Source organism: Pyrus communis, chromosome 4, assembly GCF_963583255.1.
Source record: "Pyrus communis chromosome 4, drPyrComm1.1, whole genome shotgun sequence".
Lineage (NCBI taxonomy): Eukaryota > Viridiplantae > Streptophyta > Magnoliopsida > Rosales > Rosaceae > Pyrus > Pyrus communis.
Genome location: NC_084806.1, coordinates 2,265,655 through 2,293,473, shown reverse-complemented (window position 1 = coordinate 2,293,473; position 27,819 = coordinate 2,265,655). Strand labels below are relative to the sequence as shown.

Below are 27,819 nucleotides of genomic sequence, written 5' to 3'. Positions count from 1 at the left end.
GTGCAGAACTGCATCAACGTTGATGCCAAGTCAAAGTGAGAGACGCGTGAATTCAACACTTAGGATTCGTTTTAATTTTTTTTTTAAATGACAGAAAATGCTTTTTAGAGAAAATATTGTATGTTTCAAAAATACGTAAAGTATTTCCTGCAATAAGCACCATTTATGTGCTTCTTGTAAGAAGTACTTCAAGTGCTTTTCCAGAATTCACTTGCATTTTTACTAAAAATTGGTTCTAAAAATATTTTCACAAAAAACGTTTTCAGTTATTTTAAAACATTTTCAAATGAGCTTTTAATATAAAGAGTGAGAGAGCACATGGCGAGAAAAATGTAAGTTGTAATTAGGTAAAGTAAACAGCCTAATTGGCAAGGGATAAGGATCATCGCTGGATTATTTTCCTGAGGATTTTGTGATCGTATATCATGCAATCAGTTTTCGTTAGGTACTATTTATATTTAATTTTAAAATTTAAATTTTAAATGATTTTTTACCGCACGATATACGATGAACGGTTACGATCATGAGATTCTCGAAATCACCAGGAAAATGATCCGGCAATTGGAAAGAACTAGGAATTATGGGATGAGTAATGCTATTCATACCATATTTTTGTACCACATTTTCATATCACCTTAGGTGACATTTGATGTAAACAGCCACATCATTTGAATTAATCAGATTTTTAAATTTAGTTCATTATTTAATAAACTAATAATTAAGAAGAATTAGTTAACTAAATGATGATTGTGGTATACGATGAGTTTTTCTTATTCCTTTCCTTGGATTTTGTAAATTTTTCAAATGATGTAGCTGTCCACATTAGATACCACCTAAAATAGTATAAAAATGTGATACAAAAATATAGTATGAATAACATTACTCCTATGAGATACTTTGGTTAATTCATTCTGTTGGCTTGACTTTCTAGGGCACGTACCCTTTACGTTCCCACTACCACCATTTCACGTTTCAAATGATCTCTCTTTTTAAAAGTTGCCTTCCTTTTCAAGCACGCAATCAATAAATTAAAATTATTAGATATTTAAACACAAAAACCAGGATTTCTTGCTTAAATAACCAAGATATATATATACACACCATCAAAATCTCCCATTAATTACTGCAGGCGATTAGTGAGTGCACACACAGATGACAGAGCCACCATTGTCGTGCTTGTTAAATATCATCCACATGATTCAATTTGGTGAAATCCGATATCCATCCCTGCCAAAAAACAAAAGTTAATTTATATGTAAAATGACATCCACATAATTCAAATTTAAATTCCTTTCCAATTTGTGTTCTCATTACTAACTACAAAACCAGAGAAAATCCGTCATATATTAGCTGCATTTTTCAGCAGTTTTGTTTCTTCGGACGAAGGGGAAGCGATGGAGTGTGGCAGGATCCTGATTGTTATTGCCTTGTGCTCGCTGCTCCTTTTTCCCGTGATTCATGGCTGGAGCAATGATGGGCATGTCACAGTCTGCAGAATTGCTCAGGTTCTTAACCAACGTCATATTTTTCTCATACCTCGGCTTAACCAAGTTGGCTAGAGTAATAAAGATATACCATATTTTGCGTCTCGGTTAAATTTTTAGTCAAAATTCGGGCCTTTTTTTTTGGGTGATGTGATGACAGTCTAGGCTGAGCAAGGCGGCGGCGGATGCGGTGAAGCAACTGCTTCCAGACTATGCAGAGAATGACTGGAGCAGCCTGTGCATATGGGCAGATCGTGTCAAGTTTATTTTTCCCTGGTCATCTGCCCTTCACTACATTAACACTCCTGAAGTTTGCAGTTACCAGTACAGTAGTATGTTCCTTTAAACGTGATTAGTACATATATATGTATTAATTCTAATTAATCATGGAATTACTAACGATTAATCTCCAGGGGACTGCAAAGATGAGGATGGAGAGAAGGGGCGTTGTGTTGCAGGGGCAATTAACAATTACACCACTCAGCTTCTGACCTACAATAGCCAGTCGTCTCAACCTAAATGTAAATACTATAACTTTTGAAAATTACTATTACGTAGAATTCTCATTGCATGACGCGCAGTTGATTGATAATGTATCAATGTCGTTAAAAATGTATCTATATTTTTTTGATATATATGTCTTATTGGGGACTATGATATTGTAGTATCCCACATCGACCACACGAGGGTCGATCTTGAGCCTTATATGTCCATGCCCACATGTACCTTTCAGTGAGGCCTTTTGGGGCTGCGGCCTGCAAAAACAAATCCGTGCGGTAGCTGGGTGTCTGCGACCTAGTCCAGGCCCAGAATGCCAAAGCGGACAATATCACTGCGAGGGAAGGCGGGATGTGACAATTTGGTATCAGAGCCAGACTCACGGTCGTGGTGTGCCGACGAGGACGTCGGACTCCCTAAGGGGGGTGGATTGTAGTATCCCACATCGCCCGTGAGGGCGTGGTTTTTGGGCCTTATATATCCATGCCTGGTGCTTCAACTTTGAAGAGGCCTTTTGTGGTGGGAGATGTGGTCTGCGGACTAACACTCGGCCACAAGAACAAAACCGTGCGGTAGCTCTGCTGCGACATAGTCCAGAGGGAATGCCAAAGCGGACAATATCTTCAAGGTTGTGGAGACCGGGATGTGACAGATATCAATACATTATCGATGATATATTAGAATCCCTTTTCGTCGCGGACTATACGATTATGTGACCGAGTTCTGTTTTTAACTACGTTTTTTTTCTGTGATAATTAGATAACCTCACGCAGGCATTTCTATTTCTTTCCCATTTCATAGGAGACATCCATCAGGTATGGCGCAATCTGTATAACCAAACACGCATGATGTTATGTTACCCTAACTCATGATCATGATCTTACGCGTGTTACACAGCCTCTGCATGTTGGTTTTGCTTCGGACAAGGGAGGCAACACAATTGACGTTCACTGGTATACGAGGAAGCAAAATCTTCACCATGTAAGTCTCATCTTCCAGTTCAATTGTTCGACAAACTACTATTTAATTTAACTAAATTTTCAAAATTTACATACAGATTTGGGATGACAACATAATTGAGACGGCGGAAGAGAGGTTTTACGATTCCAATGTCGAAGAACTAATTGACGCAATTAAACAGAACATTACGGTATCTTAGACTAACTGTGGTAGAATATTTTCTGAAATGTCTGAATCCTAACCTTTGTTCTTTGATGCTTATTATATGTCTTTGAAAACAGACTGAATGGTCAGATCAAGTTAAGGGTTGGGAGACCTGCGGCCTAAACAAGAAAGCATGCCCCAACGTGTATGTACCCTTCGCTTTTGTTATAAATTGGCCAAACTTTATGTTTTCGAGCCTTCTGGTTGTGTTAAGTCTGTTCTGCTTGCTGATAAGATCAGCAAGGCTCGGCCTAGACGATTCACTAACCTAATTACTGGGGGTACTTATTTGCAGATATGCGTCTGAAGGTATCAAAGCGGCTTGTGATTGGGCATACAAGGGTGCAGATGAAGGTTCAGTGCTAGAAGGTAAGTATGGATGTTTTGAATTCAATGGTAGTATGCTTGTTTGTTCGATAAATTGAGGAGAAAAAAATGAATGGAATAAGTTAAACATTGTTAATTTGCAGATGAATACTTCCTCTCCCGGCTACCAATAGTCCATAAGCGGTTAGCTCAAGGTGGTGTGCGTTTAGCAGCTACCCTCAACCGCATCTTCGGGTGACAGAACACTTGTTCTGCTTAAAGTTAATAAGATTTCCAGAAGCATATATGCCTCCAAGTTTAAAGATATTGTACTTGTAGTTATATTGTTAGGTATTGTTCTAGAATTATCTTTGTTTCACAAATATAAACCTTCATATATCGTTCTGATTTCTTTTCAACTACAGAAAGTTTTTTCACATCGCAAGGTTCATATTAACTGTCATAAGTTAACACCAAGTTTTCTTACATCGTCTCAATCGATACCAGTAGCATCCAAATGAAAACACAGTCAAGCAACTTCACCTTCAGCTTGTGATTTCTTCACGACGAGGACAGGGCACTTGGCGTTCTGAACACAGTAGTTGCTGACACTACCAAGAATTGCCCTAGCTCGGCACATCAAAATCGTCAGACCCCTAAATGAGATGCAGGCAAATAGACGCAAAAATAGAAAATTAGATGAAATGATACTAACCTTTTGATTTTTCCGAGCCCACGCTCGCCTAGAATTAGCAGATTGATGTTGTGTTTTTGGACAGCGTCACATATGGCTGCTTTCGGATCTCCTACTTCTGTGACTGTCTCTGCATTTACCTATGAGAAAAAAAAAATGGTAAACTTAAGTCAAATGTTTCACAGTGGTATAGTATAGCATCCCAAAGAACATCAGAGCGCCATTTTTGGTAGAGCTAAAACTGCTTACTGATAACCAAAATTACCTTTGACAAGGTTTGGTAAACATAAAAGTGTTTTTGGGTCATACAAGCACTTTTTGAAAAGTGCACTTCTAAGTAATGCTCTAGTAAGTATTGAAATATTTAGTAAAAATCTGAACTGCTTCTGCAAAAAGCGCTGCTAGTAAAAACACATATAAGTAGGGAATCTACCAAAAGCAGTCTCAAAAGAAGTACTTATACGAATAGTATATACTATATACAAACAAATACAAGTATATATATACGCACACATAAAGTTTTGTGATTGAAGAACGAAGAACTTTGGCCCTACCCCATGATTAGCACAGATCTCTTTAGCTTTCTCCAACAGCCCCAACGCAAACTTCCTGTGATTTTCCTGGGAGGAGTTAACAAGCTCCTGACCTTTATTCCATAACACGAACAGGTAACAACAAACAATTTGTCAGAAGATTTCACAGAAATCTCCTCTCCACATGTGTACGGCATTTTGCACCTTGAAAATAAAAGAGCAAAAGAAAAACACGATGAAGAGACTGAACAACTTAACTGGAAGACATAGGATAGTACATGCGAGCACTGCCGAGCGATGCCGAGAAGATGACGTTGCCAGCGGAGGGAGTCTGAGCCGTGAAGATGATCAAGGGCGACTTGGTTATGGAATCTTTGAGGTTGTCGAGAACCCACATGAGCGCGTAATGACTGCACTCGCTCTCGTCAATGGCCACCATCACCCTCTTCTCAGCTCCTCTTGCAATCGCTTCTCCCATTCTTTCTTCTCCTCTCGCAATTGCTTCTTCTCCCATTTTTTTCCCTTCGGGTTTTTGTTGACAAAACGAGAGGGAGTTGTATCTCTATTTATCAGATATTTCGGGATATTTGTAAAACTTGGTAGTTGAAGAAACAGATGGAGGGTTTTCTCAGGTCAAAACTGCCAGTCAAACACCTAGTCCAACCCCACATAGGTAGATTTTGATAAGGATAATACTTGGTGCGGATTGCATTTGTACCCCATGTTTGGCACAAATTTCTTTAGCTTTCTCCAACGAAGCTAATGTCACCTTGTGGTGGTTTTGTAGCAAAATGTTATCAACTCGGCAGCTGCACAAAGCGCATACAAAAATAAGGAAACGACAGCTGATCAAGCATACAGTTACAAACTTACACTCCGATAACTGCAACAGTTCATTTGTTGAAATAGCGAAATAGGTAGGGTGATTCGGATTTAGAGACCCTACGGCCAGGTCTGAAACTGGCAGCCTAAGCCGAAGAGAAGTCAATGGGCTGTGCAGTGAACGACTAGCTGCGAACTGACGATGGTGTGGCGTACAATTTTGAGTGCCCGATTGAAGGCGTATTGGCTAAACTCGCTCACATGGATCGCCACCATCACCTTCTTCTTCTTCTCCATATTCTATTCCCTGGTCCTCCATCCTCTCTCCATCTATCAGTGTCTATCACTCTCTTTCTTTACAGGCAAGACAAATCACGTTTGTCTGTGCATGCCCCTGTGGTCCATTTAAATCCGGGATATAGGATAATGGGAGGACTTGGTCTCTCCTGTATTCCTACTCCTACCAAGTCCTAAGAGTCAAAACTACAAGCACAAACGTGGTGTCTCGATCTAGTCTGGCTCGGACTCATTTCCAATCTTGTCCAGTCCCAGTCACCGAACGGGTTCAGAGCCTGTACTCACAGTTCATGGTCATAATGGTCCAATGCCTGTATGGTGTTTGTTGCAATTCATGTCGAGCCCGTCAAGATGCTTCAAGACCCATATATTGAAAACTGTGACAAGAAAAATAAATTTCTGCACGCACCTTTTTCTTCTTCTGCAAACTCTTGTTTAAATTGTCTCTCGATTTTCCATTGATTTATTCAATCCAAAAGTTATAAATAAACGGGGTATGTGACAATCATTATTGTTGTGACAAACGGTGTGAAGTAAATAAACCATGAGTTCAACAACATAATTTAGAGCTTCTCATTTTCTTCCATCATCCTACAGATTGAAGACCAAACTTGTCCAATTAATACTATAACATGCAAGTAATGTAGTTACATCTTTAACACTAAAAACATACTTTCTTGAAGTGTAATTGTGTTTGAAATCTTCTTTTGCTTCATTTCCCGGAAACAAGATGCGTATCCAACATGAGCCTTTGTATTGGAGTCTATCCAACAAACTTCATGTTGCAGGAAAATCAGTTCGACTCCTCGTGGCGAAGAAATTGAACAAGTTTAGATTTCACCTCTGGTGGAATGCGGATAGGACGATAGTTTTTGTCAAGCCATACTGCTGTGGCCTTTGCTTCCAAGATAGGCTGTTCAGAAAATATTATCAGAAGCTCACAGTGTGTTGAAAGTCGAGACAACTCCTTGATATGATGTAAAAAATCTTAGGACTGGCAAATAACAAACCTCTTGATTTGGCAGCTTGAAAATGAAGTGATCAAAGTATAGGCGAGCAGCTGAGGAGCCAGCGAGCCTGACCTTTATGACAAACTTATCTCCACTCTAGTTGCACAGACCTTGTTAGTGACAAGGCCGAATTCTCAATCACTAATACAAACATGTACATTGCAGTAGGAAAAATATCTTAAAGAAATTCAAACGTAAATATCGAGACATACTCTGAGAGGTGCAAGGAATTTGAGTGACAAATCCGACAATGCTAATGCGCCACCAGTGCGGGCAACTCCATCGGCACTGATGCCGACCCTTTCCAGAAGTTCATGACGACCTGATCAAAATATTGAAGCACAACAGCTCAGCTTGTTTAATAGAGTTGCAAAGATTGAAAAAAGGCGTAATCTTTTAATTCAGATTCATTTACAAGTTTCGATTATGTATAAACCACAGAATAATTCCCCAAGAAACACATTTCTGCCGTAAATACAACCTTTAAGAGCACGAATTCGACTGGAAGAATCCCCCGGTGAAATATGGAAGAGGGAAAAATTGGAAATCAACAGGTGTAATCAGCTAGATCTAATCATAAATTGTGGTTAAAAATCAAAGGCCTTTCAAATTACAGAAACGTTTAACTCACCATGTTGGCAATAACTTGCATAAACAGCATTGTTAACGACACCATATTGATCAAGTTCATAATCCCGGACTCTGAGCTCAACATCAAGAAACTCACTCATTCTGCAAAGTCCAAAAAGGCCAAGGCTTTAATTAAAAAATAAATCCTTTCAGCAACAAATTAAGGCTCGTTTGATATCCATTTCGTGTTCTTGAAACAAAAACCAAAAATTAATAACGAAAGTAAGAGGATCATAGCTCAAGTCGGTTAAGAGCATTCCGAGTTCAAATCCCCTCCCCAATATCGTTTGTATCGGGAAATAAAATAATATCGAAATGGTTATCCAACGCAACATCAAAAATCTAAAATTCAACGAACAAAGTGAGAGATTTAGGTACATTATACTATTCTCATCTGACAATCAATAAAACCGTGATGTTTCGTGTAAGAATTGCGATGGTATGACGATTCGAATTCATAACATAGAGAATGCCGCCAAATTAAACAAAGAAATTGAACGTTTTAAGAAAGTACCCTTTGCCACCTTTGAAATCGAATGCGAGAGCGGCGCAGCTCCTGACGTCGGGGAGTGATCGGAGACGTGGCCGCCTCGTCGGGAACGAAGCTGACTGACGGCGGAGGCGGAGCGACGTCCGGATGACACGTGAGTAGGAGGGGGAGGCCAAGTGGGTGGGTTCGGCAACTGAAAACGCCCGCAGGCCCTGCAACTGCAACATCTCTGCAGCTCCGCTCAGTCAAAAGTGCTGCGCAGTGCTCGGAGCAGAGAGAGAGAGAGACAGGGACGGTGGTTGCGTTGGGGAGGTTTTGTTTGGATTATTGGCGTTCAAACCCAAGCAGTAAACACACAACACATGGAAAAGGATTTTCTTTTGGGCTGGAAATGAGAATATATTAAGGCCCATTGGGCTATATACTTCTTGTGGTGAATTTGGGTCAAATAGTTGAGAATCTTGAAGTTGGATCTAAATCTTACCGGCAAACCTCAATTATGTGTTGCGCATGACTTGATTTTAGATTTTATTGTTACAATATCATTATAGCATCGGATTGATGTTATGGTGTCATATTATTGTTGTTGCTGCGTCATTATATTGATTCGGATCATGCGTAACTCATCCGTACAAAATTTGTCCGCATAAGAAAAACTTTGTTTGTAAAAGTGCCCTACAAATGATATAGTCGGACACTCTCACAGAAGTTTTGTCCTGCCACCTCAACTACAACTAGAGTCACTGAACCTGCCCTCTTCGAAATGTTCAGTCAAGCAAAATCGTATTTGAGAGGCATGTACCCCCAAATATACATGACCCTGTCCCTTTTTTTAGTTTAGTGACCAATAAGGGGACCCATGGCAAATGGTTCTCTTCTCTACTACACATCATTCTCAGCTGCCTCTCTTTCATCACTTAAACCGCGTTGAGGCATCAGTGCCCTTAATTTTAAGGGTAATCTTTGAAACCCACATGACAGATCACTCTCTCATTTCAATTATACATCAATCAAGCTGTCTTTAGATCATGATCTACAGGGATCCAACCCTTATTTCGGATGCAGTGCACCTGAGCCTGTGCGTTGCTGACTAACTACCACTTTGATCTATCTCAACAACCTTTTTGATCAGTCTGGATTATACAATGTAGAGTAGATGGTCACAAAACCAAAAATTATATGCAAGTCCCAATTCAAGGTTTTTGGTCGTCACTATACTTAATAGCATTATTTTCGTTGATTTATACAAAGAGATACGAAAAAGAGGAACATCTCAAGCCCATAATTTTATAGTTATCCACCAGCTCATTGCGGTCATTAACATAATTTGAGTGTTGCTATTTGCACCACATTTATTGACTATACAATGACCACTCTTTGATACAAGTGAGTCTCGATCAGCAATATTATCGGTCAATATGTGGTACAACTGACATAATTTTGAAGAGAATAATGCTGATCAGTAATGGGTGATATTGATGATACAAGTACAGTACAATATCATCTGTAAATTAATATTACTGCAGTTTAGTTATTATACAATAGTACAAGATTCGTTTTGCACCCTACACAAATATACATATATGCAACTAGATATATATATATATATATATATATATATATATATATATATATATAAATAAGCATGAAAACAGTAGTATTTTATTGTAATATGGGATCCATGGAAGCTGGAGAAGATGGTATTGATCGTCCTGTGTTTCATTGTCTCTACATGTACATGTAGGGTTTAGCAGCATGAGATCTGAAGAAGATTGAACTTACACTCTCAGTTCTCAAATAGGCCATGCTGCGTTGTTGAGGTGAGGAAGTCCTCCATACCCTTCTGAATCTCTGATCTTAATGCCATCTCTTGTACCTCGTGATATGCAGTATTTGTCCCCTGCAACATCCCACATTGCTCGCTTAATCACTTTCATCTTTTAAAAGTTCATTAACAACCTTAAATATTTAATAGGAAAACGATTTCTGTACATTTCAATTTATTTTTTACCGTTGATTTTTTTTTTCTTGAATGAAAAGTCATAAATAAACCTGGTGTGCATGAGGAGAAAAAGGAGTGGGAAAAACATCGTTGAGATGATTGAGACGGGAAGAAATAATGGATATACAAATTCATAATTTAATGTGTGTCTGTGTGTGTATTTCTGTAATCTTCTAAATTTATACCTGCTGCTGTTGCATTGCGTCCGCAGCATCCACACCTGGTGAATTGAAATCATAATACGCACTTGCTGCAGAAAGTTTCATTGACAGAAACTAGGAAGCCACCAAACAAAAAGCACTTTAATTATTAGTATTCTATTTGGATATATACGACGATTGATCCATAATTGTGACATTATAAGAAATCTCCATGATATGTTTTGAACTTTTGGTTAATTATTTATGATATGACTCACACCTCAATTTGTTTCTGCAGTGACTGAACGTAGCTGATAACCACATCCAGCATTACTGCCATTCCCATTGTCTGCAAATTAATTCATCCATAAAAAACATTATCAATTATGTTTAAAAAATAATAACTCATGAACTCTATCGTAGTTTATTCAAAGCGACAAGTAAATCAAATTATGTACCTTGTAGCACCCTGGAACCAGATTTTGCAGGCATCTCAGCCTATCATTTATTTTCTCTCTTCTTACCTAGTAATACCATGAATGTTAAACAAATGCGCAAGACCAACACCGATAATCTTTCCTCTATATGTATTAACTGTGTCGTTATCAGAATATTATGGATTTAATTTGTTATCGCTATTTAATTAAGGCGCAAGGGAATTAAGATAAATTTGCTTCAAAATCTGCCCTTGAAAATTAACAAGAGAATTAGTACTTCTAAACCAGATACTGGTAATATGTCCAATTTAAAAGAACTGAAATATTTGTACCCTTTCTGCCAAACTGTGGCTATCAGTAGCTTGGCCTCTCTTAGCTCTCACATGAATCACTTCTTTTAGTTTCTCCCCATCTTTGTCACTATTGTTTATCTTTCTCTTCCTTCCTCCTAACGACTGCCAAGAATCCCCAATCGCGTGCGCATTTCAATATCGAGAGAAAACACATGATCAATATAAAGTCAGTCTAGCCATAAATTAAGCATACACATGATCTATCACATCAAGGTAATTAACCAGACAACATATATAAACTAGCTCTTCAGCGAGCAACTATCTACTTATATATACAATATTAAGTACGTACCTTTCCTTTTCCTGTTTCTTGGCGAAAATCTCCAGTCATCAGATGAGCTGTGGAATGAGCAACTAAGAAATCATCATGATTTGGATCATCAGAATTATGGGAAAAGCTTTGAATATGATGAGTGAAGTTGATAGGGAGCTGGTCAGGTTGGGGCTGATGATGATGATCGGTAGTAAAGGAGGTGTCATTAGCCGAGAGAGCCATGATTTCATGATGATTGGCGCCAAGACTAGTCTCCAAATCGCAAAGATCGTCTATGAGTTCCATCTTCCAAACTTCGAGTCGTTTGTCTACACAGAAACTTGCGGTTTTGCATGCTTTTAGAGACAGACTAACCGAGTTTATAGAAACTTAAGTCCAAAAGCATATTGGCTATAGTACAGATTTTCATTTCAGTTATAAGTTGACTTTGTCTTCCTACCTCTCTCTTCATATACTAATTGTTTTTAGCAAGAGAAATTCTAAACTTACTTTAATTTACAGAAAGGAGATTCGAACTTGAGTGTAAAGAAAGCTGGTTCATTGTCATAGTGTGTGGGGCATCGGAGGCGTGGGGCTATATAACCAGTTTAGTGTTGAATTATGTAAAATTGGTATTTGATTTGGTGTGATTATCTTAATTTGTTTGTTTTCAATTTTTGTCCTTGATGGGAACATACATCTTCTCTTTATGGATAATGATGACGTTACCACAAATCGCATATATAGGTTTCCATTTCAACTCCATTCAATAAAAGGTTGTAAAACCAAATATAAACACTAGCCTCAATTGGAGTGCTCACAATCTAAAGAGTCCATAAAAATGTTGACTCCAAACTTTCCAAATCTGGAGAACTTCATTTCTCTACTCGATATTCCCAATCCACGTTGATAACCCATACCGATTCATTGACAACCCCCCATCCCCCTCAAAATCCCAACTTATAATAATATACCATGCATATATACATGCATGCCTTGCATCTCAAGTTAATTGGCATTTTGCTCGTTTTGAATATCAAATTATCGGAAGATTAAGCATGGTTGTAGCTGCTACCTTACCTAGTAGTTGTTAGGTATGGCTTAAAGTATGGAGAGGGTTGTGTAATTGATTGTACTCTCCTACTTTTGTCGATCTACATATTCTTATCCCTTCTAATCTTTTTTCTTAAGATCAAATATATAACTTTTCATCAAAATTCACACAAACCCTAGCTAGAATAGCATACTAATTAGACTACAATTAAGTATCATTTAAAAGTCAATCTTCACCTAATAAGCCCTTGATTCTTGATTCAATTTGTATTTTGCATTGTAGCTAATCTTTGATTTTGAATTCGGATGCACATATTCTGTGCCAAACTTTATTTCTTTAATGGTGGAAACAGAAGAGGGTTTAGGGTTTAGAAATTGAATGATAACTTTACCATATAAGAATGAAATGAGACTGTCAACATCCTCGTTTGAAGGTACATCACAAATGGCCTATCACCGACCTTAACTTGTTTAGGCGAATTTCCATACCAATACAAATCTCATTTTATTGTATTGTTGCAAATGTGGGTTAGGTCAATTGATCAAAACGATGTATCCGTCTTCTTATATCTGAATTCAAGTGAGTCAGAATTTTATTTTATTGAAAAGAACGAACCAATTAAGTAATGTTGCATATATACGTAAACTTCTAGTCTTTTTTCGTGCAATTACTAAACAAAACATTTGCTCTTAAGAAACGCGTCGTAACCCAAATTGTTAGGCAGGCAGTCGTTTGGTGTTCACATTTGGTCAAAATTAATGGAGATTTTTTTTTTTTTTTTTTTTTTTTTTTTTTTTTTTTAAGTTCATAATTAATGTCCATGTCCTCCTACATGATCATGGAGGAAAGTGATAGGCGAAGGTCACATGATTACGGAATGAGAAGTCATAAATTAAAAGTTATATGAAATTTATTTCACTGAAAATGACATAATGGTCTAACAAAAATTTCTGGACACCTTGTTGTAACTGTTGTGACTAAGAGACTTGTAAGTAGCAGAGTTGATTGCTGCAAGAAGGGTCGTCATGTTTGTAGAGGAGTTGCGAAATAGAATTTGAAGGATGCATCGACAAGGTAATGATTTTCGCTCATCCTTCCAAGCTTTTTCCCAATCCAAACTTAGTCATGCTAGATGAGAAGCAAATCAGGCAGCACATAGGCTTGTAAGAGCAGGACTTGGAGAACAACTTGAAGTGGCTTGGTTTGAGATACTATCGGACATGGCAGCAGACATCTTGATTGAGGATGGTTCTAAAGTGATTGCATCTTTTTTATTTTTTATTTTGCAATGGCGGCCTCTTTTTTACTTGATTCTGAATTGAAAGTCTCGGCAAGGTTTTTTTCAAGGGTTCCCTTCTTTTATTATTAATTCTCTTGTACATATTTTATTGACATCCTAATGTATATAGTACCTTTCCATATTAAAAAAAGGAAAAAAAAAAAAAAAAAAAAAAGATGCTTGTAAGTGGTTTAGAATATTTATCACTACACTTGAGGATTTTTGTTCGGTTCCTTATTGTCTAAAATCGCTTGTATTATAATAAAAGACTCATTTGGATGTGTTTTTAAAATGATTGAAAACGCTTTTAGAGAAAATATTTTTAGATTCCAAAAGCACTATAAGTGCTTTCTACGAGAAGCACTAATTATGTGCTTCTTTCAGGAAGACTTGAAGTGTTTTTCCAGGATTTAATAGTATTTTTACTAAAGGCACTTTAAATAATTTAAAAGCACATTCAAACTAGCTCAAATTCATTAGTGAGAAGTAGTTTATAAGCAGATAAAAACATTTAGCATTTGAAATTACATGTTTTTGCCCCTGTAATACCAACTGGGCTTGGACCTTCTAAGGGCTCAAACGACGCACAACGCATTCCCCTGCAAGGTTGGAAATGGCAACAGGCCCATATGTTAACTCAGTCCAAACGGCAGGCCGGCCAACAAGTTCCGGAATTCTAACGACACGAAATTCACAAAATCAACAACACACACGACACGGCAATACTACCATCCACACCTTTTCATTTCTTGAGTTTCTACTTTATTAACAAATATGGGATTGAATTCAAAGTGAATTTTTCACTGAAATCTGTAATTAGAAACCTACAAAATAAATCAAGAATGAGAAAAATCATCATATTAACTACGAGGCTAAGGCGGCTAATTAATCTTATTTTTCCTATTGCTAGGTTCTCCTATCCCTTCGTTTTTTCGTTTCTTGTAAGTAAACATGTCCTCAATTTGACAGTTGTTTGGAAGTTATGAAGGGCACATTTCCATGCAGGGTTAACCTAAGTAAGAAATGATGAGAGTAAAATTGAATTGATGATCATATTCCATTCTAGTTGCATAGGTGAGGGATTTGTTCTAAAAGTGCTAGCTAGCTACATGATCATCCAGAGAAGAATGAGCATCATACACCTCATCAAAATCTTCATCCCTGTAAACTATAACACTTCAAGCTACTCGAGCCTCGAGTCAAAACAATAATTTGCCACTCTTTATTTTGCTAGGTAATGCTAAGAGAACTCTTTCAAAAGCGGAACTCTTAATGGATTCTCTTCTACCATGCAGTTTACGTTAATTTCCGTACCAACATTATAAACCACATTGTGCCAAAAGTATAAGGTAACAGAGAGTTCATAGAGAATCACATTTTTTTAGAGAGTTTCTTACCATTTCTCAAACATATATGTCCAATTTTCTGGGTCCTTTCATTGAACTTAGCCTTTACAAATAAATCATAGACTCATAGGTGTACGCTCCACCCCATCTGCAACCTTTATTTGTGCTCTGCGTCAGTTGTCACTCTCAACCCACACATCCCGAGTGCAATTTCAGTGCTTTCAATTATAAGGCTCCTCCGTCCTAACTTCTTCATGGAATCTCAAAACGAGTAGATATCAAATAATACATAGTCACACGTCGGAAACTTAATGAAGACTTAAAAAACGATTTAAGGTGGCATTGTCCACGAAGAAACAGCCCCAAAGCCAAGTAACTATGGTATCCCCTACTACAGGTATGGCGCTAGCTAAGCTTGTTATTATTGTAGCTCCCCAAAAGCTCATCTGACCCCAAGGTAATACATATCCTGTAAAAGTTATCAGAATCATTAATAGGAAGATTACAACTACGAGACACCGAACAAATTCCCTAGGACTAACGAAATAGAATACAACGCAAGATGAGTGATGTTACTACTAGTAGCACTAAAAAAAATTTGTACAAAACTGCAGGGATGCTAGATTGTTTGATTGTGGATGGATTGCTTTGAGTTTGAGGAATCCATCTCTCTTTTATCTAAAACAATAAAGCGGTTTAACGTCAATAATCATGGATCATCTGGATTCACAGCTCATGGCTAGGGTACCCCCACCCCACACCACCAGAGGTGACCAAGAAAGCACGCGTGCATTTTCGATATATATCAATATCAAGTCTCACATGATGCTGAATAGTTCAGTGGTCCTTTACTCTAAGCTTTTTCTTCTCATGTTCCCAAAACAGGTAGGATGACAAGAGCATCTCCCTCCCATCATAGAATCATTTCGACTACATTTGGAAAAATATTATCCTCAAATAATTGATTCTCTCATGTTATGACATATGACATCATATATACCTGGCCTTTGAATCTATTCAAAACTTTAAACAAAACACCCCCCCCCCTCCTCCCCTCCCCGCCCCGAACGGGGTCCCCCCTCTCCCCTGAGTCCTCTCCTTTGGCCACCTCTCCCACGAGAGCTCGCCATGTCACTTTCTTTCTTTCTCCTTAGTACCACTTTTCCTACAATCTAGCTACTTTCAAAACTGTTTATTAAAAGGTCAATAATATGTACGAAACAAATGAACGATTTTAAGAACAATTAAGATTATCATGATGATTAAACGACTTTCAATTTTATTGTTGTTTTTGTATGGATAATATTTCGGCTATGATAATAGATTGAATGATTTTGTTTATGACACGTTTACAATGAAAATTGTAGCAACTAAGTAGACAATGAGAGGTACCATGGTGTGCACCCAGGTATTATTCTTTTATTATTGGGACAATACTTGTGCTTACACTTGAACATATTTTCACTGTGAAATGTTATAATTAAAGCCATTCATTTTCTCACTAATTATTTACAAATCATCTTTGCAAAAATAGTCAAAATTGAGATGATTCAATTCAGTCATCTATATGTATCAAATATGTGATTGGTTCATCACGAAACTGTTAATTTTTATCAAAATTGTAATTTATTTGAGACATATGAGTTACTTAACAATCTCTAATTCAATTGAGTTTTTACAGAATTGCTCTTTAAACGATAATGGAAAAAAATAAGTGATTTCAGTTGCAATATTTGTACAATCAAAATACGCTAATTACGAATCAAGCGAGTATACACGTAATGACCTGGTTTTGGAAGAAAACATGTAGTACCACGCTGAAAAGAACAAAATGATTTTTTGTGCTTGGAAGGGGCATCATTATATTCCAACCACACACCGTCAATATCTTTATAAAGTTGAATACTTTGAAACATGGTTCGATGGAGCCCAACTTAGAATACGCCATTTTCCACGTTTGTATGCATCTGCGTAAAATATATTTTGTCCAGTCCATCACGTTTCTTGTATAAGGAGGGATCGAATCCAGATGGACAACAAATAGAAACGAAACGAAAATAGCTATCCCTTGAAGAAAAGAAACCCTACTACGTCTCACTTTCAAGAACCTCGTCCATCTTCTCTTTCTTTAGTTCAGACCTAATTCGAATCTATCCAACTATTTATGAAATCATTATGTATTAACCATACGTAAGTTTATCATAAACTCTCTAGTGCATGACTTATATTACGGGATGTGAATGACGGTCGAGCAGTTGTATTGTGTTAATCGACTGGCTACTCAGATCCCGCACAATATCACTCGAGTTGTATAATTATGTGGTTTGAACTTGACCAAGGATGACTAAGAAAAGTTTATTTTGTTGTGACCCATATAGCTAGAAGCTCTAGCTTTGCTTTGACACCTCAGAAGGCTAATCCATGGACTATACAACCAAATTTCATCTCATAAGATTCCATTTGGACAGTTTAGAAGCCAAAAATGCATGCGGACACTCTCCTTTTAGGGTTTTACTTTTCTAGATTTGTAATTATTTGAAACTTTGTTCTGTTCTGCTCTATAAAATCTTAATTTGCGTTCCTTCTGTTTCACTTTCATCCCTCTCTTTCCTCAAAACAAAACAAAACAAAACAATTCACTCACTCTCTCTCTCTCTCTCTCTCTCTCTCTCAAGCAAGAGAGCAGCTATGGCTGCTCCTACAACCCCTAATGAAGAAAATGAGTTCAGAAGAGGGCCATGGACTCTTGAGGAAGACAATCTGCTTATACATTACATCATGAACCACGGCGAAGGCCATTGGAATTCTTTAGCAAAACTTGCAGGTAAATAGCAGCTAGCCTCATGATGACAACCATTTGTCAATGAGTCCATTTCATTGATTGGTTCTCAAGCATTCAACTCTGTTTTTCTTTAGGATTGAAGAGGACGGGAAAAAGCTGCAGATTGAGATGGCTAAATTACTTAAAACCCGACATTAAGCGCGGGAACCTTACTCCGCAAGAACAGCTCGTGATCCTTGAACTCCACGCCAAGTGGGGTAACAGGTATGTCACAACCTTAATTCTTTAGTAAGTTGGTGTTTGTTATGTCAGGAATTCTCCATGCCAAATATCCCTTCTTTATGTCACGCGTCTGTAATGTCTAAAATGTACCGATAACATGTTTGTACGGTTTTCAGGTGGTCTAAAATTGCGCAGCATTTGCCGGGAAGAACAGACAACGAGATAAAGAACTATTGGAGAACAAGGGTGCAAAAACAGGCGCGCCAACTGAACATCGAGTCGAACAGCGAGCAATTTCTCGATGCAGTTCGGGGTTTCTGGGTGCCGACTCTGCTGCAAAAAATGGAGCAATCTTCTTCTTCTTGCTCTTCAACCTTGAGCACTTCTCAGAACTCCGCGTATCCTTGTCTGTCACCAAATCACGCAGCTCCTTCCGTGCCACTCTCAACCTCTCCACCTAGCAATGCGACGAACATGTTGGACAATTATCACATTAGTGGAAATGCCAATCTTGCCACCCTCCCAAGTAATATCCTTTCGGCGGATTCTTTTATTCCACATGTGCCTCAAATGGCAGAACCGTCCACGAGTTTACCCCCTGCATCTTACCGACTTGGCTACAACAGCTTAACTCCAGATGGCAGTCACTATGTGGACAGCAGTAGCTATGACGTGGAGGGTCTCAGCCTGGACCCTGTTTCGGCAATGGGCAATCTTGGCAATTCACTGTTTGATTGCCAGATGGGGGGAGATGATTGGATGTTGGACAATCTGACTGACAATTTATGGAACATGGATGGGCCGTGACAACCTTGAAAGTTAGAAGATTTTCAGGGGATTATTCTGAGTTGAAGATGTTAAGGGGTTATGGGATGTATGGCTGTTCACAACTGTATTTTCTACTAGTAATGTAATTTGATGCTGTTTGAACCTTATTCTTTTTGTTTGACAAGACGAGATATAACTTATATTTAAAATTAATTGAGACTTTAAGAAAGAGAGATTCAAACTTAGGTGAGCGACCATTGAAAATGGTATTCTCTAACCAACTGACCGAATTCACTTCTGTACATTTGACCTTGTTCTCATAGTTGGAAAACGTTGTCATCCGACATGACAATTGACAATGTGTCAATGACTAAAATGTTCTGATTCGAAGGAATCGAAGCATGAAGAAGTTTACCCAGGAAAAAAAAGAGTTGAATTGAAGAAGCAGCTATTTTGTTGAAAGGAGCTAGAAGCCACGTCATAGAATAGATTACATGGTGATGAAATGATATCAAACCCTAATGATTTTACATCGTTCTTATTTTTCCAACGGTCAACCATATGATTTCTATGTCACCACGTGGTCAATGATATAATATCTATAACAAGAATACTTTTCTTTTTTAACAAATCCAACTGTGCTTGTGATATTCGAAGAATGGAGCATACATAATACTCTGACTAACTAACTAACATCTATATGTTAGAATAATGTGTCGATCGATGTAGCTGTTATACTAAGGTATTGATCGATCTAGCTGTCAGACTAAATCATCGATGAATCTAAATCAACCTAGTTGTTAAACTAAAGTATCGATTGATGTAGCTGCTAGACTAAAATATCGATCTACATAAATTTATGGTGCGTATGTGAATTTGAGAGAGTATCTAATTCGTGGGTGCTTTTTGTTGTAAACTTGTTTGAAATGTGGATGAATTAAAGTGATGCCCAGTACTAGGGTTGGGGTGGGTTATCAATGGAAAAAGTGGGGCATCAGAGAGAGAGAGAGAGAGAGAGATGTGTGAGAGCCAAATGGAAAATGGTGAGCTAAGTTTTCATGTGAGGGTTGGGGTTTGGAACCTTAGAAATTTAGAAAATGATGGGAAATCAGAATAATACCAACGCTTTACCATCCGTCCAAAATCTCAATCAAATCAGTCTTTCGCTTTCACGAGTAAGCGTGAAGAGACTGAACTCTCACGCTTTGGATCCATCTTTCAAAGGACAGCAGTAAGAGCTGAGGAGGCAGCCGATTGGCTTTTTATTTTCGTTCTTCGTGTCAACACTGGCGACTGCAGGCCAATATGATTTCTTTACCTCTTTTATTACTCCTTTCTCACTTCGGAGTAATCCAATCCAACGAATCGGATTTGACTCTCATGGCAATCCAACGAATCGGATTTGACTCTCATGGCAATCCAACGAATCTGATTTGACACGCAAAAGTAGGACTGTATTCTAATAACTGAATACTTCACTGTTCAAATATTGGAGAATTAAAAATTAACGAGACACGGACAAATTTTGAAATTCAACTCAAAAATTAGAGAGATTTTTCAGTGTGATCGGCACACAAAGTAGTACATCACGTATTATTATACAAATAGTTACACATATGTGTTAAAAAGTTAATAACTTAAAAATAAAATTTCCCACCACTTACATGAAAACACGTGGTGTACCATCTATGTTCTCATCACAATAAAAAAATTTAAGTTTTTCTCACAAAGTTAATTGAAATTAGCATCTAAAATAGATTACTAGAGTAGAGACACTTTAGCAATCACATTGGTTTTCATTCCGATTCATGTGAATTAGTAAATAACTTATATGGTTCAATACTATTCTTATTCTGATTCCGGAAAATTTTAGTAAACAGCTCTAACGAGAATCTAATTATGATTCCACATATTCTAAATCTTCAATTTAATTCCACTCATTCTAATTACACATTAGGAAACGAGCCATCAATACATTCAAGATTTGTCGAAGAAAGAAATCAACAAAATGATTTTATAAACGACTTATAATCCCCCAAATTTAAAATCATTCGTCTCTACCTTATCATCTTTACTTCAAGATACATTGAACCTTACAAGTTGTTCAATTTAATACCAAACATAAAAACCAGGCAGAGGCATAATACGGTCTCCCTCATTTTTCTTTTTCTTGACAGAAGGATCATACACTAATCTAGGTTTCGGTCCATTTGGTAGTTTCAAATATAAAAAGCTAGCTGGCACATAACTTCAGTACAGCGAAGAGAGTGAGTTTTTAATTCGTATCAACTTACTGAATTCCGAAATTTTCAGTTTCGTGTCCCGCTAAGGTGTAACCTAATTCCCGCCCTTGCGATAGCTATCTCTCAGCGTGACAGTACGATTGAACACGAGCTTCTCAGGAGTTGAATCCTTGTCAACTACAAAATATCCTGCATTACAGAAAGATAGTGTCTCCTCAGACAACTTCAATATACACTGTTGTCAAGACACTTAAAAGAATACTTCTTGCCTCAAAAACATAATTAACTAGAACAAGATTGGTTTAATTAATGGTCAAGGAAACAATCAAGGCTTTGAAATCAATCCTGGAGAAATCAATGAACATGAAGTTGACGGTAACCTTTTTTTGACATGCTAGTTTTGGAATAAAGATGGTTTTGTATTCTTAAGAACCTTTTTCAAGTAGAAGAAGACTTGGAAACATACCGAGCCTTTCAAACTGGAATGTGTCCCCAACAACAGCACTTCCAAGTGAGGGCACAGCATATGCATTGGGTATTACCACCTTGGATTGTGGGTTCAAATCAGCAAGCCAGTCTTCGAGCTCAGCAGGATTCTGACAGACAAACAAATTTCCAAAAGATTTAGAGAAAGAGAAGGAAGGAGAGAGAGGGAGGGAGAGGAAGGAGGAGAGAGAGAGAGAGAGTAATGATGGCCAACCTCTGAAAGGAACAGTCGGTCAAACAATCTGATTTCCACCTTGAGCGGATCAACCCCTGGGGAAGGTTCAGAAACCCAGTGAAGCACCCCCTGTGGAATATACAAATTGACCAGTAAAAAATATGACTATGAAACACCAAAGCATAGTTTCCAAGCATCAAATAACAATCACAAGCGAAAAGATGAACCATAAACCTTTGGCTTTGTCTTCTTTGTCGGATCATACTCGGCTTGTATCTCAAGAACAGTTTCATTATCATCAGCTAATATGACATCCGTGCACTTAATAGGGAATGCATATCTGCAAACATGAAGATAGATATTGTAACCCTGGGCCCCAAATATGCTGAAGTGGAAAGGAAACTGAAAACATGTAATCCGTATGTACCTGAGTAGGGCAGATTTACCAGGAGCAAGCCCAAAGTAATCCTTTGAATCTTTAAGCCGAAAATCAGACCGGTCAATATAAACAGTATTGGAAAAGGGAACCTGATGTGAAGGAAATTAAAAAATTCAGTGACAATTGAAGTACCTAAAGCTTGGAGCAACGTTTAATAAAAACAATATGCAGAATTCTTAACAAAAAAGCCAAAACAAAGTGATTCTCTGTTTGTATTAAATTAATTCATCATTTCAGAAATTACCAACGCATGAAAAATCCATACACAAGTACTCTAATACTATAATTATTTGTCTGATCACGTGGAACCAGATAACATCAAACTAACAGAATTCAAGAGCAATGAACGTTAAAACAGCCACGAAAAATAGTCACAATCTCATATCTCAGCATTACCCCACATGCATAATAGAAATCAGCAAAATCAGGTTACCTTGTAGAAAGCAGATGCATCATCTGCTTGAGCATCAGGCCATTTCCTTGCTTCTAGATCCATTGTAGTGCCAGCTTCCAGGTTTGTAATAACCACCTTAAATAAAAAATGATGAGTCATACACAGTTGGAAGAAAAATACCACCAGAAAACCAATGGCAGTAAGATACACACCTTGAGGGGATGTAGTACAGCTATCGTGCGAGGAGCTGTTTTATTTAGCTCCTCTCTTATGTGATACTCAAGGCGACTTAAATGTATCATACTACAATCACTGTCGCAGAAAGAATCACAAGGTCATAAATGACAATGAAGAAGCACAATATACTGAGAGCACAAAAAGCAAGCATACACACACACACACACATATTCATACCTTCTGGTGATTCCAATTCCTCTAACAAAAGCATTTATTGCTGTTGAAGTAACACCCCTACGCCGTAGACCAGCCAGTGTCATAAGACGTGGGTCATCCCAACCATCAACCCAGTTTTGTGTCACTAGTCGATTTAACTGGAACATAAATGGTGGTTGTGAAGTGCGGAAAAGCCTCATGCATAACAATTATAAATCAAACATTATAACTCTTTAACAGAAGTAAGTTCAGTAGTTATCGAACATTATAACTCTTAACAAAAGTATGTTCAGTAGTTGACTCACCTTACGCTTTGACATGACAGTGTTACTGACATTCAGTCGTGAGTATTCCCATACATATGGCTGATAAAGTCCGAGGGCATTTAATAACCAGTAGTACGAAGCACGGCGAGTCTCAAATTCAAGTGTGCAAAGCTGCCATATTCAAATACAGGATGACTAACCAAATAAAAAAATACAGGATGACTCAGCCATCAACATTTGCATAATAGTGTGAAAACACAGAGGGAGGGAGAGAGATGCGCCTATGAATTATGATAAACTTGGCATGATTTTATGATCATGATTCATGAATCATGCCACAACTATTATTATGAAAGAATATCACTCAAAGCTAGAAAGCATACCGAATGTGTGATATCCTCAAGAGAATCAACAATGCAGTGAGCATAATCATAACTTGGATAGATACACCACTTGTCTCCAGCATGCGGATGGGGTGTAAACTGCAATAAGAAATTCACAATGTAACTATGCCCATAAACTTGAGTAATCAGAAGAATTATTTAAGGTTCACACTTGCCTTGATACGATATGCAATAAGGTCATACATGTTATAATTATCACTCTGCATGTCTTGCTTCATTCTAAGGGTTGCTTTGCCTTCTTCGATTAGGCCTCGTCTCATATCCTCAAAAAGTTTCAATGACTCTGCAATTGGCCTGTCCCGCCAAGGGCTGTTCATCTTTTTCTCCCTGTACTCCTTTATCTCATCCGCTGTCTGAAATCAATGTTGATTTGTAAATAAAAACAATGTCATGAACACAAAGCAGAAGTCAACAATTGATAGTACCACACTACCACAGAGGATTGTATGCATGTAGAAAACTAAATTATCCCAGTGTACAAAACAATTTTCCAATTAAGTTTGAACAAAACCTGATGATCAACATAAGCGTGACCTCTTCGTATGAGTTCCACTGCTAAATCGTACAGATCTTGAAAGTAATCACTGGTGTAAGTAATCTGCAGAAATCCAGCAGGTGTCAGCTGGCACAAAGACGAAAAACACTGTCAAGAAGACGTCCCAATCAACTTTTTTACCTTGTAGGGCTCCCAACCCATCCATTTCACGATTTCCTGTATATGATCAATATATTCTTTCTTTTCAGCTTCAGGGTTTGTATCGTCAAACCTAAAAGTGATAAAGTAGGAATCAAATTTTAAAAAAGTACAGATAAAAAGTTCTTTCCCTTTCAAGTTAAAGAACATTTACGAAATTTGAAGGAAGATTATAAACTTATGCGACAGACAGTAGTTCAAATATGTTATCCTGGCAAATCAGAAATATTGTAATATTGTAACACATTCTCTTAGTTCCAGATATTGCAAACAAGAAATTCAGGTAAGATTATCTTCAGTAAATAATACAAAAAGTACATGTACATCATATGTGATCAAACAAATTTTGGCATCACCAACCATAACAAAATAATCAATGATATGTTTTCATGTCTGTTTTGTTTTTCCCTCCTTAATGGGAAATGAAAAGTAAATTGTACTATAAAAGCTGACAAGGAGTGACACTCACCGTAGGTAGCAGCCTCCATCCCTCTCTTTTGCCAGGCCAAAGTCAATAAACATTGCCTAATCAATAATTACGATATATTATGAGGAACAATCACAGACAAAGCAAACACTGAATCTATCCTAGAACACAAATATATTTACCTTGGCATGACCTATATGTAGATACCCATTCGGTTCAGGAGGAAAGCGGGTCAAAACTTTCCCTCCAGTCCTGTTTAAGTGTTTCTCAAGCAATTCCCTTGTATTGGAACATCTCAAAATAGAACCATCACTAAAGAAAACAGAAGTATGAACCTGAAAAATGACAACAGGGTAACAAAATGTCAGAGCATACATGAAAACACTTATTTTGTTTCTTCAGTAGTTTGTCTTGACTCTAAATATTACCTTGTACAAACAGTTGGAGGTATATTGTATTACGGGAAGAAGAACAAATAAAAATGGAAGTGCATACCTTATAATTATCCGATGGCTGAGGGAATATCGAGTATGGATTAAGAACTTCTTCAGATGGCTGTTCTGGAGTAGAAACAGCAACAACTTTTTCCTACACAAATGGAAAGGGAGGGGAAGGATTCACAGTGTAGAGAGGTCATCAGTCACCTCTTAATAGGTTTCAGGAAAAATGCAGAAACATGGGAAAAATACTAACCTCTACTTTAGCAGGCTTCTCTTTCTTCTTTTTTGGAACCTTCTCATCATCTGCTGCTGTCCTTTCACCAAGTAATTCACGCAATTTTGCATCAATAAATTGCTGTCACAGAAAAAGATATGGCAGTCAGAAATATTTTATTACGAAAATGTCTGCCTATCACTTACTTTTTCAGTTTTTCTATTAAAAAACCCAAGAAAGAAAAATCTAACAATAAATACAAAGCGAAGTAAAATAAGATCACCTTCACAATTTTTGGATCAGCCCACGGATGCCTCTTCCTAACGTGTGCAAACAAATCACCCACTAGATGAAACAACAGAATGTGAAGTTTGGTAGTTTCAAACACAACATGCTGATGCAACACATAAAAGGAGATACGAAAACTTTTATTATGAATTGGGGGTTATAGTAAAAATTTAACAAGAACACAGTTGCGAGGGCACCACACAATTCGGAGCAACTGAGGATCCGACAGGAGAGATACAACCCAACAAATTAATGGGTGAGAAGCAAGCATACAAGGACAATCACACAGGAACCTCCTCCCTTGACTAAATATTTGTTGTATTCACATACACAGGACCGTACAAAGGATCATATTGGGTAACTCTACCTCTCTCCCTGAAAGAGGAAAGATAATTGTGCAAGAACATGTGTGCGACATGTCCAATTTCTCAAAACCAAAAGTACTTATGAGGCTTGAAGAACCATCAAAGAGCCAGAAGAAATAATAGCAATCAACCAATCTACAGTATTCTGGATGTGTCTATGTGTATCATCTGTTTCCCTTGTGTGTAACTAGAAATGCCTGGGAGGAAGGAAAAAAAAAACTAACCATTTGTTCTATACCGCTGCTCCAAAATTGCAGTCTTATTCTCCTCAAAAACCTCATTAACAGTTTGTTTTATTTCTTCTTCGGAAACTTCAACACCTGCTTGCCAAACACAAAGGTTAAATGTCTATAATTGTAGAAAGAAAAGAGGTTACTATTAACTAACATGATACAATTAATTCAAATTGAGACAATCTAAGTGAAATGCAACTAGCAGAACAGATAAATGGAATCAGTAAGAACTTTCGTTAAATTCCAGACAGAAACATTAAAGTAACAATTTCAAAGCATGTTCAATGTACGTCCCAATTTATCTTACCAACACCACAAGCTTCTTCAAATTTATGGATATCAAAATTCTCTGGCCCTGTCGTTGCAAGAAATGAAAAAGCTGCTTCTAACTGGGCAGGGGTTTTAATCTGTAACATAAAAACCGTGTAATGAGTTCAAAGAAAAAGTAATTCAATAATCAACTGCAAGAATTATAAAACAGTATGTACTTTAAAATCAAAACATTAAGAAGGTATGGGCACCAACCTTTGACGATACAATGTATTGCGCCAATTTTGGGCGATGCACAATGGCATTTGCTGGGTGCTTCGTGGCAACCTGCCATAGATGATACAACACCAAGTGCATATAAAATCATTAACATTTATTCACTGTTTTTGATATTTATTCAAACAAAGCTCCATGCAACTTCAAAGTCCGTCATCCAAAAGCACCCTTATGGAACTATGACCCGTTTCGAGACAGACGGAGCTAAAGTAAATTCTACAAGGCTACAAATGACACTAAAATTTACTGGATTAATAGCTTAATCAAGAATGTTAACACATGGCTTAAAGTTAAACTACTGACCGTGTAGAGGAGATTACCAACTGTTCGACTGCATCCTTCAACCGCCGCCTGAAATTATTCAAAAAAATAAATAGCCAAAATATAAATCCGCGGGGTTCTAAATTGCAATATTGCATGCAATTGAATCGGTAGATACACAAAATGAAAAGAAGAAAAATCAACGAGGGAGTACCTCGTGAATGACGGCGGTGAGATTGGCGGTGACTTTGTTGTTGGCGATGGTGTTTTTGGCCGTTCGCTCGTCCAATCCGACCTTCAGGAAGAGCTCGAGGTTCTTCTCCTTCTCGGAGGAGGAGCAGCCCTCGTCCTTGCCGGGCATCTCTGAAACGGGAAAGGAGCTTTTAAGGATTACGGAGCGAGCCTGCGCGTGACTTTCTAGGGTTTAGTCAGGGGAGGGCGCCAAGCAGACGAGGCAGTGGAGAGGGAATCGGATTGCGGCGGAGGGACTCTGGCAGGGAGAGCCTGTGGTTTTCGCGTTTCTGTGGGCTTAAGCTTTACTTGGAATTGGATTGTCATAAACCCATTTAACCCACCTGATAAACTTGGGCTTCAAGCAACCCGACCCGTTAGTAAAACAGATTTATTAAGTGGAGTGGTAGCGTCGGTGAGTTAAACAATTAGCTGTTAAGAGAAGGAAAGTTGGTGGAAATCGAACATGCACAACGATGTATATGTATAATTACTTTCCTTCATTCTGGTAAAGTGTCCATCTGCACATCCTTTTTGTTTTTTTCCTAGAAAATATCATCAGCCATTACTTGATTTTACCATGTCCAACTTGAGCTTCAAGCAGCTCGAAGTTCTGCTTTTCCTTTTCTTCTGGAGATTTAATTTTGAGATTGTTCTTTTATTTTATTTTTTTTTAGTTAAAAGGGGCCCAAAGCCCAAGCAGACCCACTAAATAAAGAAAGACATCAGCCAATGGGCTTACACAAACAACTCGAG

The 27,819-nt window shown here is 37.8% G+C and overlaps 5 protein-coding genes and 1 pseudogene across 5 annotated transcripts; 2 read left to right on the top strand and 4 right to left on the bottom strand.

Annotated features, from left to right (window-relative positions):
- The first annotated feature begins 1,110 nt into the window (after nt 1-1,110).
- Nucleotides 1,111-3,753, top strand: LOC137731472 (endonuclease 2-like). Its single transcript, XM_068470587.1, has 9 exons — nt 1,111-1,505; nt 1,645-1,816; nt 1,898-2,005; nt 2,742-2,797; nt 2,880-2,963; nt 3,040-3,132; nt 3,224-3,291; nt 3,442-3,515; nt 3,617-3,753. Exons 1-9 carry the CDS (start codon nt 1,395-1,397, stop codon nt 3,709-3,711), a joined length of 861 nt encoding a protein of 286 aa, XP_068326688.1. The 5' UTR covers nt 1,111-1,394; the 3' UTR covers nt 3,712-3,753.
- A 64-nt stretch (nt 3,754-3,817) lies between these two features.
- Nucleotides 3,818-5,245, bottom strand: LOC137731475 (uncharacterized). The gene is made up of 4 exons (XM_068470589.1): nt 4,938-5,245; nt 4,701-4,792; nt 4,168-4,286; nt 3,818-4,078 (listed from the first exon to the last, which is right to left on the bottom strand). Exons 1-4 carry the CDS (start codon nt 5,191-5,193, stop codon nt 3,982-3,984), a joined length of 564 nt encoding a protein of 187 aa, XP_068326690.1. The 5' UTR covers nt 5,194-5,245; the 3' UTR covers nt 3,818-3,981.
- Nucleotides 5,246-6,343: 1,098 nt separating this feature from the next.
- Nucleotides 6,344-8,256, bottom strand: LOC137731474 (acyl-acyl carrier protein thioesterase TE3, chloroplastic-like). Its single transcript, XM_068470588.1, has 5 exons — nt 7,953-8,256; nt 7,440-7,540; nt 7,021-7,130; nt 6,809-6,904; nt 6,344-6,711 (listed from the first exon to the last, which is right to left on the bottom strand). The coding sequence occupies exons 1-5, from the start codon at nt 8,153-8,155 to the stop codon at nt 6,592-6,594; spliced, it is 630 nt and encodes a 209-aa protein (XP_068326689.1). The 5' UTR covers nt 8,156-8,256; the 3' UTR covers nt 6,344-6,591.
- Nucleotides 8,257-9,232: 976 nt separating this feature from the next.
- Nucleotides 9,233-11,664, bottom strand: LOC137730447 (transcription factor bHLH75-like; annotated as a pseudogene).
- A 5,623-nt stretch (nt 11,665-17,287) lies between these two features.
- On the top strand, nt 17,288-18,812 carry LOC137731888 (MYB-like transcription factor EOBI). The gene is made up of 3 exons (XM_068471135.1): nt 17,288-17,616; nt 17,709-17,838; nt 17,973-18,812. Exons 1-3 carry the CDS (start codon nt 17,481-17,483, stop codon nt 18,601-18,603), a joined length of 897 nt encoding a protein of 298 aa, XP_068327236.1. The 5' UTR covers nt 17,288-17,480; the 3' UTR covers nt 18,604-18,812.
- A 1,745-nt stretch (nt 18,813-20,557) lies between these two features.
- On the bottom strand, nt 20,558-27,721 carry LOC137730830 (glutamine--tRNA ligase-like). The gene is made up of 23 exons (XM_068469814.1): nt 27,047-27,721; nt 26,875-26,922; nt 26,551-26,622; nt 26,333-26,432; nt 26,017-26,112; nt 25,423-25,484; nt 25,179-25,280; nt 24,981-25,073; nt 24,668-24,820; nt 24,528-24,583; nt 24,041-24,131; nt 23,876-23,962; nt 23,520-23,717; nt 23,344-23,442; nt 23,000-23,131; nt 22,716-22,852; nt 22,514-22,613; nt 22,341-22,436; nt 21,896-21,996; nt 21,703-21,808; nt 21,508-21,597; nt 21,274-21,403; nt 20,558-20,996 (listed from the first exon to the last, which is right to left on the bottom strand). Exons 1-23 carry the CDS (start codon nt 27,191-27,193, stop codon nt 20,902-20,904), a joined length of 2,391 nt encoding a protein of 796 aa, XP_068325915.1. The 5' UTR covers nt 27,194-27,721; the 3' UTR covers nt 20,558-20,901.
- Between the last annotated feature and the right edge of the window lie 98 nt (nt 27,722-27,819).